Below are 12,099 nucleotides of genomic sequence, written 5' to 3'. Positions count from 1 at the left end.
TCGGATGACGGGAAAGGAGTTACTCCAACATCGGGAAGAAGCTTCCACAGAGCCAGCAAAGTGCAAGGCCTGGAGGCTGGGAGATGCTCAGCGTGGCAAACAGCATAGTGGGGAGCCACGGGGGGTCTGAGGCCTAAGGAGAGAGGTGAGAGCCAATTTCTGCAGGGCCTCGCAGCCAGGTTGGGCACAGGGGTTGACCAAGGTAAGGAATGTGAACTGAGTGCCTGTCTAATGGGTAAGTCGGGCTGCCTTGGCGGGGAGAGAGTTGGGGGTCAAGGAGGCAGGGAGGGCAGCAGGGAGACTAGTTAGAGGCTACCGCGGTGAGGGGAGTGTGGAGGCGGGAACCAGGATAAGCCGAGGGAAGCTGGAGAGAAGGGATGAACTGAGGACACGGGTTTGGAATTATTGCTGACTGACATGTCTTCCCAGAAGCAGGGCCAGGGGCCTCCAGACAAGGCCGGAAGCGCTGGGGTCACTGCCTTCCTGCTCGCATGGAATGAGTGTGGTCCCACCACAGCGCTGGGACCCTGCGGCAGGCCCCCAGTACCACTCTTAGACTCAGGAAAGAGGCCCCCACTCATGCCCTCTTCTTGGCTGCTCCCTTCCCTCGGGGTGAGAAGCCTACTGGGCCAAGAAATGCCTGCCCACACAGCCTAGAGCCAGCTGCCTGGGCCCACTTGGGCCATCTCACCAGGCACTTGGCAGCGGGCACACCCCTCATCCAAGGGGTGACAGGAGGGCAGAGATTTTCAGGGGGGTATGGGCAGTGTTGGAGCCCTGTGCTGGGAATCTACTCCCACCCAACAAAGGACCCTTCCAGTGGGAGATGGTACAAGGGGTGGGAAGAGAAGGGGGTGGTCGGCTTTCCTGGCACCACCATGCCCCAAAGTCAAATTCAAGATTTAAACCTGGCCTTCTAGGACATGACAGAGATTTATTCGTCAAGGCAGAAAGGTAGAACATATTTAATCTAACAGTTTGTTCGTCTGACTGATAACTTTTAATATTTAAACAGATGGTATGTGGGCTACCATTCGTATTCTTGTCCCAGATCCCACAAAAATGTGGAGTGGGCCTGCCCACGTCATCCACTGCTTTCTTTCTGGAATGTTCTCCCAATGCTGGATGGGGAGGGCTGGGGTCCATCATCTACCAAGGGGAGTTTTCTAACAAAATAGAATACGAGACTTTTTCCCAATTTGCTAAACAGCATGAAGACAATGGATAGAATTCTCTGAATTTTTAAATTTTGACTCAGTTTTCTCTTTTTAAAATTGTTGGTGCCCGCTACTGATTATCTGCCAGCAAGCAAATGAGATAAACAAGGGGGAAAAAAACCCATACACACATCACAGTCGATGGAAATTAAGAGAAGATTAGAAACAAGTTGCTTCTCATGAACCTGCCAGTATGGATCTTTTACGGATCTGAAGCCTCATGGTTACGATTTCATATGGTACACGTATAATATAGTTACGTTTCTGAACAGCTCAGTAGTTTCTAGCTCATGCCGATGCAGTCAGCTATGCCTTTGTGCGACTTCTGTGTGCTTTGCCCTAGAACAGGCTGAGAAATGTACTACAATGAATTATTGTCCCCCGTGTACAGGAAAGAAGACAGGTTCAGAGACATTCAACTTGCCCAAGGTCACCTGGCTGGTAAAGGATGAAGGAGGGGTTTTAACAGGTCTGAAGGATCCCCCATTGATATGGGGGGCCTCCTGGTGGGACAGGATGTATAATCTAATGAGGGATAACAACGGTTTCTCCAAGCGCCCAGAGGCTGTGGGTAAGAAGCAGTAGACCCTTGGTCGACTGTCCCTGGAGCTCACACACTGTACCTTCCAAAACCTAAAACGACTTAGCGTAAAACTCATTAACCAGTGCATTTGGCAAAGAGTAACTCGCGTTTTGTTTTGCGTGTCTACGTTTTAGGAAGATCTTTGGGAGTATTTTTGAGTCACTGTGTTAGACATATTGTATGAGATACTCAGGGCCCCTAGTCAGAGCGCCAACTGTGCCTGGGAAGTGTAGCTCTTCTCTTCTGTCTTATCTTAGTTAGTCCTCATTAATTATCTTAATTAGTCCTGCTGTGGAGTGACCAATCTTATAGCCATTAGGCTTTCGATAAAAGTTATCAGAAGGGTTGGCTCCAGTATTGCTCTTCAGAATTTGATTAAGTGTCACACTTACATATGAATTCTTTCTTGTGCGTTGCATTAGGAAGGTTGACTCAAACAAAAACTTCCCAGGGCTCTGTTTGTCTTCTCAGAATGGTTAGCCTTGTGAATGACCCCTGACTCCGGCTCCATCCCACTCAAAACTCAGCACTGCGGAGCAGATGCACTGGAGGGAGGGCTTCCGTCTCCCCACCCGGCCTTACCTCCCCCAGCTCGGCAGCCTCCTCGTCTGAGCTGCCTGGAGCACAGTTCACACCTAGGAAAGGCATTTTCACCTCTGTGGCGGACTTCCTCCTTTGTAAATAGGAGAGCCAGAGCATGCCTCCTCTCTCCTCTGGCCCCTGCGGTGGCAGAAGTCAGGCCCCCTGAGCCTGCAGCCTGTCCGATCTGGCCTGGGTCCCTGTCCCCTGACCCTGCCTGCTGAGCATACTGAGGCCAAAGCACACTGGAGAGTTCCACTGGGTCTCCTCAGGAACTGTCAAGTGTCGTCAATGAAGACAAAAAGGAATAGTAAAGGTGGTCGACGATTTATGCTCAGCTCTTACTGGCTCTATCTCGATTCCGCACAAGCCACACAGACATCTCCCTCCCAAGTGTTCCAGCCAAACGCGGACTGCCCACGCGTCCTATCAGGCCACAAACCCCTGCCAGCCGCGGGCACCTCCCACGGAAAGCGGCTCCACCGACCCTGGGGTTTCACCCAGGATCTGCTGCCAGTTCTTGGGTCAGGGCTTGGACAGCTCCAAGCCTCTCCTGCTCCAGGCTCCTGGGCGCTCCCACACCTCAGCCCCGCAGACCCACCCACAGTCCGCTACTGGCTTCCTCCTAGCCCCATGTGTTCTCTTAGAACAGGGAAAACTAGAATACGGCAGGTAGCTCCTGGAGGCCCTTCCTGGGCGACACAAAGCAGATAGGCAGGTGTCCTGCAGGTGTTGAGACCCTGGGACCCCCAAGGGGTTTTGGAGCAGAACCTCGATTTTCCCTGCATTACATATGTTGGAGGATGGTACCCCCAGCCAGAAGCCAGGCATTCAGCCCCCACCCAGACTTTAAGTCCTGATGTTCAAATCCATCCCTGTCCTCTACCCTCCCCTAGGACCTCCGGTCTCCATTGTTTTTCACGTGGTCCACCCTTCCTCTCCAGCCCCTACCACAGTGGCCTTCCAGGAACCCAAACTGGATCACAGTGCTCACCTGCTAAGAGCTGGACAGCAAAAGCCTTTGAGATAGGCTCTGGCCTTACCAGGAGCGGCCTTGGCCGTGAACCCAGCCCTGTCTGTGGATCCAGCCTTATCTAGGCCCCTCCCCAGCAATCCCTGCACTCCAGCCCGCCACACATCTTGTCCTTTGTTACCAGAACATGCCATACACTCGCAGCCTCTCCACCTTTGCACCTGCCGTTCTGTCTGCCCATCCTTCCAGCAAATTCCTGCTCATCCTTCAAGGCACAGCTCAAAGGTCTATTCCTGCAGGAAGCCCTCTCTAGCCACCGTCACCAAAGACCACAGACAGGAAGGCTTAAACAGCAGACCTTAATTTTCTCTCAGTCCTGGAGGCTGGAAATCTGAATTCAGGGTGGGGCATGGTCAGGTTCTGGTGGGAGTTCTCTTCCTGGCTTGCATACTCTGCCTTCTCCCTGCCCTCACATGGCAGAGGGAGGAAGGGAGGCAGAGCGGGATACGCACAGAGAGAGAGAGAGAGAGAGAGAAATATCTCCCTTTCCTCTTCTTATAAGGCCATTACTCCTATCAGATTAGGACCCCAACCTTATGACCGCCTAAAAACCGCATCTCAGAATAGTCATACTGGGGGTTAGGGCTTCAACCTATGAATGTGCGGGGGGACACAATTTAGCCCAGGGTACCTCCCCAGACAACGGTGGTTGCTGCCTCCCTCAGAGCCCCATATTCACCGGGGAGGGTGTCCCTTTCTTAGAGCACCCCCTTCCTTCATCCCCATTTGTGTCTCCTGAACCAACCGACCAAGTGCTCCTGCCCAGTCCCATCCCCTGCTCTTTTGGGGTCATCCCCTCTGTGGGAAAGCCACTGTCTCCTCGCAGACCTTGGGTGCTGACCTGTCTCCCCACCTGTGCCCAGAGCTCTGAGAGGGCAGGGGCCGCCTCTCACTCATCTCTGGGCACTGAGCAGGCCTCATGGGAAGAGTTCTGGTTCCACTGGGGAGGACCGGGGTACTGGGTGTGGGCCCCTTGGTGCCTCTGGCCCCCACCCCCACCATACTCCCTTATTACGGAAGCCCCGAGAGCCTGGAAGCCCCGACAGCCTCTGCGGTGTCCCCCTGAACTAAGAGGAGACATTCCTGCTGCCTGTCCCAGCAACAGGAGCCCTGGGCGGCAGAGCAGGTGTGCATGCGAGGCTCGGGACACCTTCAGGGGCCTGTGCTTTCTTACTACCCTGCGACAGCCTGTTAGTTTTTGCATGGCAGAAAAAAAAGAAAATTCCACTGAGCACTTTCGGGTTTCCGTCCCGGTCCCCACAGGGGCATGGCGCAGAAATGGGTCCTGCCTCTGGCCCAAAGAGTGGCTCCGGGCGCACAAAGCCTATTTATTTAATATATTTACTTTTTCTCCCAGGCCAAAAGCTTAAAATATCTCACGTATGAGCTCTGGAAAAAAAAAAAAAAAGCAGCAGTTGGGCCATTAATCATTGGGAATATGTTGAATAGGAACTTGATTAAAGCACAGTATGTGTTCCCCAGACGAAGTTGCTTCTTTACAGTGACCACAGTGGAAGCTTGGCCTCCCCGGGGCCGGCTGTGCTTTTGCGGGGCGCCTCCTCCAGGGCTCCTGGGCGGGCTCTGGCGCCTTGCCAGGCTTGGGAAGGCCGCGGGCTGGGAGGGGGTCTTGACCTGCGCAGCCCGGCTTCCTCAAACAGGCACACCTCCAGCCGGTGTCCGGCTTCAGCGCACAAAGTCGGAAGGGGCGGTGGGGGGTAGAGGCGGGGGCGATCTGCGGGCCCAGGAGGCCCCACCGGAGCCCTGCGGCGCCCCGCGCCCGGGCTGGCGATCCCGGGATAGAACCGCGAGGCGCCACGTGGCTGGGGAGACGCGCTGCCTTAAACCCCTTCCCCCGGCGGCAGTGAATGCGGAGGCGGCCGCCAACGGGCACCCGGGCCTGGCCACCTTGTTCCCCAAGATCCCGGGAACCCAGCGCCTGAGAACCATCGGCAGGGTTTTCCCAGTAGGTGCTCGGATTCCAGTACGCGGAGATTCCCAAGGCCTCGGCCCCCTCGGCACCCCCGCTCCCGCCTTGGAGCCCACCGGAATGGGGGAGGGCAGTGGATCCCGATCCCGTTGACCGCCTACCCCGCTTTGGGATCGCCGTCCAGAGTCAAGTTCGCCCCCTCCTTCTATGCGCCCCACCTCGCCCCGGTACCCCAGCCCTGGAATCCAGCTCGGCCCGCAGGAAAAAATTGGCGGCCCAGGGCCGGGTAGCAGCTCCAGCCCTGCGCGCCTAGCAACCCTAGCGCTCCGGCTAGGAGAAGTTAATTAAAAAGAAAAAGTTTTCCAGCACAGGCGGGTGGACCAGCCGGGTCGTCCCGGCTCCTTGGCGGCAGCCGCCTCCCTTTCCCTCCTCTCCCCGCGGGGTCCTAGCGCCCGGAGGTGCAGAGCCCGTGGGACCCCAGAGGACTGACAGGCGGAGCCGGGGAAAGGTACTTCTGCGAAGAATCGGTGGGGTCGCCTGGAGATTAGAGATAAAGACGCAAAATCACCGCGCTCCAGGACGCTTCCCTCGGCCTCTCCGTGCCGCTGTGTGCGCTGGGCCACACGTCCCAAACTGTTCCCTGCCTCCCACCCCCGGCTCCAGCCCCTTCTCCACGCTGTCGCCTAGCAGAGACGCGGGTCCCGAACAGGACTAGTTCTCGCTTTTAAAGCGAGTCCGCGCCGCAGTAGCTCAGAGACCAAGACTGGCCCTCCACCAACTCCCCCCACCTCCCCCCCCGCCCCGCCCAGCGCAGCGTCTGGGTGCTCCCGGACTCCCCGACCGTTGGCTGGAAGTGGGTGCCTCGGGGAAGCTAGAGGAGGGGGCCCAGTCACCAACCACGTGTGTGCGAGGGCGACATCTCGGCCCAGGGTGGGGCATCGCGCGCGCGTCTGGGTCCGGCTGGAGGGGCAGGGGGTTAGTGGGCGTTGCACCGGGCCCTCTACGGGCCGGCGCTGCTCTCCGGCCCCACTCACCACCCCCTCCGGAAGGCAGGCGCTAAGACCCAGGAGGCGCCGCTCCGCCGTCGGACTCTAAAGGGCGACGCCCCCGCTATAAATGCGGGGCCCGCGCGGGCCTGGCCATTCGCGACCGGGAGCTGCGCGGGCGCGAGGGAGTCGGGGCTCCGGGTGGGCGGTGGCAGCATTGGCGCCCCGCGCAGGCTGGAGGCCGCCGAGGCTCGCCATGCCGGGAGGACTGTAGCTCCCCCATGGAGTCGGCCGACTTCTACGAGGCGGAGCCGCGGCCCCCGATGAGCAGCCACCTCCAGAGTCCCCCGCACGCGCCCAGCAGCGCCGCCTTCGGCTTTCCCCGGGGCGCGGGCTCCGCGCAACCCCCCGCCCCACCTGCCGCCCCGGAGCCGCTGGGCGGCATCTGCGAACACGAGACGTCCATCGACATCAGCGCCTACATCGACCCGGCCGCCTTCAACGACGAGTTCCTGGCCGACCTGTTCCAGCACAGCCGGCAGCAGGAGAAGGCCAAGGCGGCCGCGGCCCCCGCAGGAGCCGGCGGCGGCGACTTTGACTACACGGGTGCCCCCGGGGGCCCCGGCGGCGCCGTGATGCCCGGAGGGGCGCACGGCCCCCCACCTGGCTACGGCTGCGCGGCGACCGGCTACCTGGACGGCAGGCTGGAGCCCCTGTACGAGCGCGTCGGGGCGCCGCCGCTGCGGCCGCTGGTGATCAAGCAGGAGCCGCGCGAGGAGGACGAGGCGAAGCAGCTGGCGCTGGCCGGCCTCTTCCCCTACCAGCCGCCGCCGCCGCCGCCACCGCCGCACCCGCACCCGCCGCCCGCGCACCTGGCCGCCCCGCACCTGCAGTTCCAGATCGCGCACTGCGGCCAGACCACCATGCACCTGCAGCCCGGCCACCCCACGCCGCCGCCCACGCCCGTGCCCAGCCCTCACCCAGCGCCGGCTCTCGGCCCCGCTGGCTTGCCAGGCCCTGGCGGCGCGCTCAAGGGGTTGGCCGCTGCGCACCCCGACCTCCGCGCGGGCGGCGGCGGCGCGGGCAAAGTCAAGAAGTCGGTGGACAAGAACAGCAACGAGTACCGGGTGCGGCGCGAGCGCAACAACATCGCGGTGCGCAAGAGCCGGGACAAGGCCAAGCAGCGCAACGTGGAGACACAGCAGAAGGTGCTGGAGCTGACCAGTGACAATGACCGCCTGCGTAAGCGGGTGGAACAACTGAGCCGCGAACTGGACACGCTGAGGGGTATCTTCCGCCAGCTCCCCGAGAGCTCCCTGGTCAAGGCCATGGGCAACTGCGCGTGAGGCGCGGGGCGGCGGGACCGCCCTGGGCCGGCCGCTGGCTGGGACCCAGGGAGTGGTTTTGGGTCTCCGGATCTCAAGACTGCCCAAGCGGCGCAAGCCGGGACTAGGAGATTCCGGTGCCGCCAGAAAGCCTGGCCTGCTGCGCGCGCCCCTCGCCTTCCTCTGCGCCGGATTCGGTGCGTCTAAGATGAGGGGTCAGGCGGTGGTTTCTCCCTGCAGGAGAGGAGAAGTGCCGTGGGGCTGAGCCGGGAGCCCCGGGCCGACTCTAGTATTAAGGAATAACTTTGTGCCTTGGAAACGCAAACTCGCCGCTCCGATTCCTACCGAGTAGGGGGAGCATATATGTGCCTTGTCATTTTATTTGGAGGGTTCCTGCCTCATTCCTGAGGCTGCAGGCCCCCAGGAGAGAAGGCAATGTGCAGGCCCACGGCAGAAGGAAGGTTCGGGGAGAAGAGATCCCGACAAGTCAGCCCTAGCCGCTTTTCCAGCGCCTGTCCTTGGAAGGGAGGAAATACAGGGACTTGGAAGGTTGTTCCCCTAGTTTTACACGAAGGTGGAGGGTCCCTAGTTCCTCGCCTCTAATCTCCCAGCCTACAACAGGCTGGGCTTCCCTGGACAGAACTCACTTAAATGGGGTCACCCGGTGCCCAGTGGGAGCCCCCTGCCCCTAATAAGACCAGAAAGCTAGGACGTGGGGTAGCTCTCTGGACATGTGTTCATGGGAGTGGCAGCCCGGTGGTGCAGGGAAACCTAGAGCTGTGGTCGGGGGTGGGGGTGGGGGGTGAAGGGACCCTGGGACCATCAGCCTTGTACTGTATGTTGTCAGCATTGCCATACAAACACCAAGCACAATCTGTCCATCCCAGAGGGACCGAAGTTATGAGAAGCTTTCCAAATATTTTGCTTTATCAGCCGATATCAACACTTGTATCTGGCCTCTCTGTGTCCCAGCGGTGCCTTGTGCAATGTGAATGCGCACGTCTATGCTAAACCACCATTTTATTTGGTTTTTGTTTTGTTTTGGTTTTGCTCAGATACTTGCCAAAATGAGACTCTGTCAGCAGCTGCAGGGAGGGTCTGCGGCTCTCTTTCCTTTTGGTTTTTGGGGATTGCTTTTGCTCCCAGGGGAACCAAAGAGGTGAGGTGGGCTTCCTCTTTCCCTGGGGTGTGGGGGGGCTGTGGGCCTCGGTGCCCTCTGGCCTGGGCCGCCCACAGGCCTGTCCCCCCAGAGGCCCTGGCTCCTGGTCTGGAAGGGAGGCGGCCTCCAGCCAGCATGCACAGATTGCTGGGGCTGGGAGCCGGGAAGGACAGCTTGGTTCTCTTCTTTGGGGAGAACGTAGAGTTTCATGCTAGATGTTTTATGTATTATATCTATAATATAAACATATCAAAGTAAGTTTTGGTGTCTTTTTAAAACCAGAAAAGCTACTTCCAAGGTTTTCCGTGGGCCAGATCACATTTGTAAATAACCACGGCGTATTCCTGGCTGAGACCCTGACTTTCATTAGCCCCCCCACCCTGAGCCCCTCTTTACATGAAGGGGGTAACTTCTCCCAACCAAGGCAAATAGATGGCAGAAGGAAGGCTCCAAGCTGAGAAAGCCCAAAGCCTGAAGAGAGAGTCTCCCTGGGGGGCGAGAGTTTGAGGGGGGTTCATAGGGCCTTGGTGTGGCCTCTCACGGGCCCCTGGGAGGAGCAGAGTGCCACGGGCTCTCTGGGACTTGAACAGGCCTGGCTCAGTGGCTGCAGGCTCCGGGGGCCCTTCGGCCACTTTTGCTTCTAGATCACTCACAGCTCTGGCTCTGTAGCAGCCTTGCTCATACCTGTCCTGCCTTACCCACCAGTAGGACACCGGGAGGGCAGGGGGAGGCCTCAAGCAGGATGCCCCTCGGCCCTCCCCACTTGCTCTGGGCTGTGTGGCTCTAGCCTACCCCAGCAGGGTCCCAAAGGGCAGCCTGGAGGCTGAACACCCCTCCGCCCCACCTTCCATACCTGTCCCAGCTAACCCCGGGGAAGGAGACCCGCGGCAGGCCTGCGGTGGGTACGTGGTCCTTCACACATACCCCCTGGCAAGGAGCCAGCGCCGGTATCCACCCTGCCCGCCGTGCCCACCCTGGACCAAGTCCCCCACTCAGACAACGGCCTTGCGAGGTCAGGCACCCCGGCGCCCCCTTAGCCACAGTGGTAGCCAACCAGAGGGGCCCCCCGCTCACGCCTGCTAGAACCAGGCCCGGCAGGATATAGCACAGGAGCTGGCTGGGTTTTCAGAGCTTACTCTCGCTGAGGGTAAAAGGCAGATGCTCTTTACCTTCTATTTTCACCCCCAGAGGATTCACTGGAGCAGCTTACTGTGTATGCCAATGTGGGCTGGGACAGTTTCAAGAAATTACACACTCCTTTTCAATTCTGAGAGCTTTAGCTTTACCTGCCCGTGTGGTTAACAGGGGTGCCTTGCCCCCTTCCCGCCCCGGCCCCCGCCCTCTCTGTCCTGTGTCTTGCCGCCTCCTCGCCCATGGCCGCTCCTGGCAGAGGAAAGGCCACGAGCCCAGTGTGGAGGCGGCTGCCTGCCCCACCGCCCTGGGAACCAAGGAGGCAGAGCCCCACCGCCTGCCTGGAGGCCTAGGGCAGGCCACGGCTTGCTAGGCCCCAGCAAACCCTCTCTGAGTTCAGTGCCTAATTCCAGTTTTTCTTGTTTGAGGGGGCCAAACAGCCTCCCCCCTTGCCCCCAGAACAGATCCCAGGACGAGCAGGGGAGGGCCACCTCTCCTGCCCGCCCTCCTCCCTCTCCCCTCCCACTGCCTCATCTCCTGGGGTTTCCTCTTTCAAAGCTGTCAGCCTACTAAGGGGCGCCCCTCCTACTATACACCCTGAGGTCCAGGGCAGACTTGGTTGGGGACAAGACGGATCCGACCAAAGCCAAGCCCAGGGAAGGAGTGGGGCCAGCGGGGGGCCCCCAAGGGACAGAGCAGCCGGCCATAGGGAGGGGGCAGTGTGGGGCAAACCTGCCTGGCTTGTGCTCTGTGCCTGGCCAGAGGGGCCCCCGGGGCAGAGCTGCTCCTTGCCACCCACTGCTTCCTGCAGGGCCCCCATGGTTCCCCTCCCGACTGCAGCCTTTGTGAAGAACCACTCCAAGAGCCTGGCACTGAACACACCCCAAGTATTTATTGGGTGCCTACTGTGTGCCAGGGCCTGTGCCAAGGATGGGTCACTCAGCTGGAGACGAGCAGACTTGGCTCCTACTCTCCGGAGCTCACAGTCTTGTGGTCCCAAGATGTTTTAAGGGTGACAAGTGCAATAAAGGGAAGCTCAAAGTGTGACTACACGCCACCAGGGAAGGCTTCCTGGAGGCAGCAGTCTGATCCAAGACCTGGTCGTGGACCCAGTCCAACGTGCCTGGATGCCTCTGCCTTGTACTCTCTCAGGACGGAGCAGGGACCTCACCCCTCGGTGGGCCACCAGGACCTGAGCCTGCAGGGAGCAGGGACCTCACCCCTCGGTGGGCCACCAGGACCTGAGCCTGCCCCACCGACCAGGCTCAGGTTCTGGTGGCCCCTGAGAGTGCTGTTCAGAGGAGCCAGTCTCCAGGGAAGAAGCAAAGGTAAAAGGGAGAGAGGGAGGTGCTCCTTCGCTGCCGAATGCCTCCTGATGGCTTAGCACTGTCACGGATGTCACCCATATCTCCTGGATCTCCTGGGAATTTGTGAACGTGGGGTTTGGCTCTGACACCTGTGATGAGCCACTGGGACCGGTGAGGAGTGTCTGCCGCTCCCAGGTCTCCCGCCCCCTCCTTCCCAGGCAGGAACCTGCCAGGCCTCCTCCAGAAGCTGCTGATTTCATGGGAGGAGAGGGGGCCGCGGGGAGAGAAAGGGAAGCCATTAAAGGGAGAGCAGAGACCCTGACCTTGCTCTTCCCTGAGGCCTGTCCTTCCAGGCACCCACAGGCCTTCTGCAGACACGGGGTAGGGTCCTTGCCTGGACGGTGGCTCTGTCCCATTTGTTTATTTCCTATGCTAGTGGGTGGGGGAAGGCCTTTCTCTTCTCTGCCTTAAATAGAACTAAACCACCAGCACCTTTGAAAGATCTTTCTTGTCTCTCTGAAAGATTATGCTATCTCCCTTCTCTTGACACCCCCCCCCACTTCTCCCCTCCCCCAGCCCCTCTCTGTGCATGGAGCATTTGACGTAAGCAGAGACATAGGAAAGATACCAATTCACTATCAAAGCATCCTAGCCCCATCCCAGAGCAATTAAAAAGCCAGATGGAATCTCTGGGAAAACGGCATTAATAACGCAAACAATCTGTGCAGGCCGGCAGGGACCCAGGAGCTGCAGGGGGGGGCAGTGGGGGCTGGGATGCAGGAGCGCGAGCTCACAAGCAACGCTTCAGCCACGTTGTGGCCAGCCGGGGATGGGGCCATCACAGGGGTATGC

At 59.5% G+C, this 12,099-nt stretch overlaps 1 protein-coding gene across 1 annotated transcript; it reads left to right on the top strand.

Moving 5' to 3' along the window:
• The first annotated feature begins 6,476 nt into the window (after window positions 1-6,476).
• On the top strand, window positions 6,477-9,067 carry CEBPA (CCAAT enhancer binding protein alpha). The gene has a single exon (XM_045796176.2). The coding sequence runs from the start codon at window positions 6,607-6,609 to the stop codon at window positions 7,669-7,671; it is 1,065 nt and encodes a 354-aa protein (XP_045652132.2). The 5' UTR covers window positions 6,477-6,606; the 3' UTR covers window positions 7,672-9,067.
• The last annotated feature ends 3,032 nt before the right edge of the window (window positions 9,068-12,099 follow it).

The sequence above is a fragment of the Ursus americanus genome, chromosome 21, assembly GCF_024610735.1.
Source record: "Ursus americanus isolate L20-20 chromosome 21, mUrsAme1.1.p, whole genome shotgun sequence".
NCBI lineage: Eukaryota > Metazoa > Chordata > Mammalia > Carnivora > Ursidae > Ursus > Ursus americanus.
Note: the sequence above shows the minus strand (reverse complement) of the source record. Positions and strands in the feature narration are given on the sequence as shown.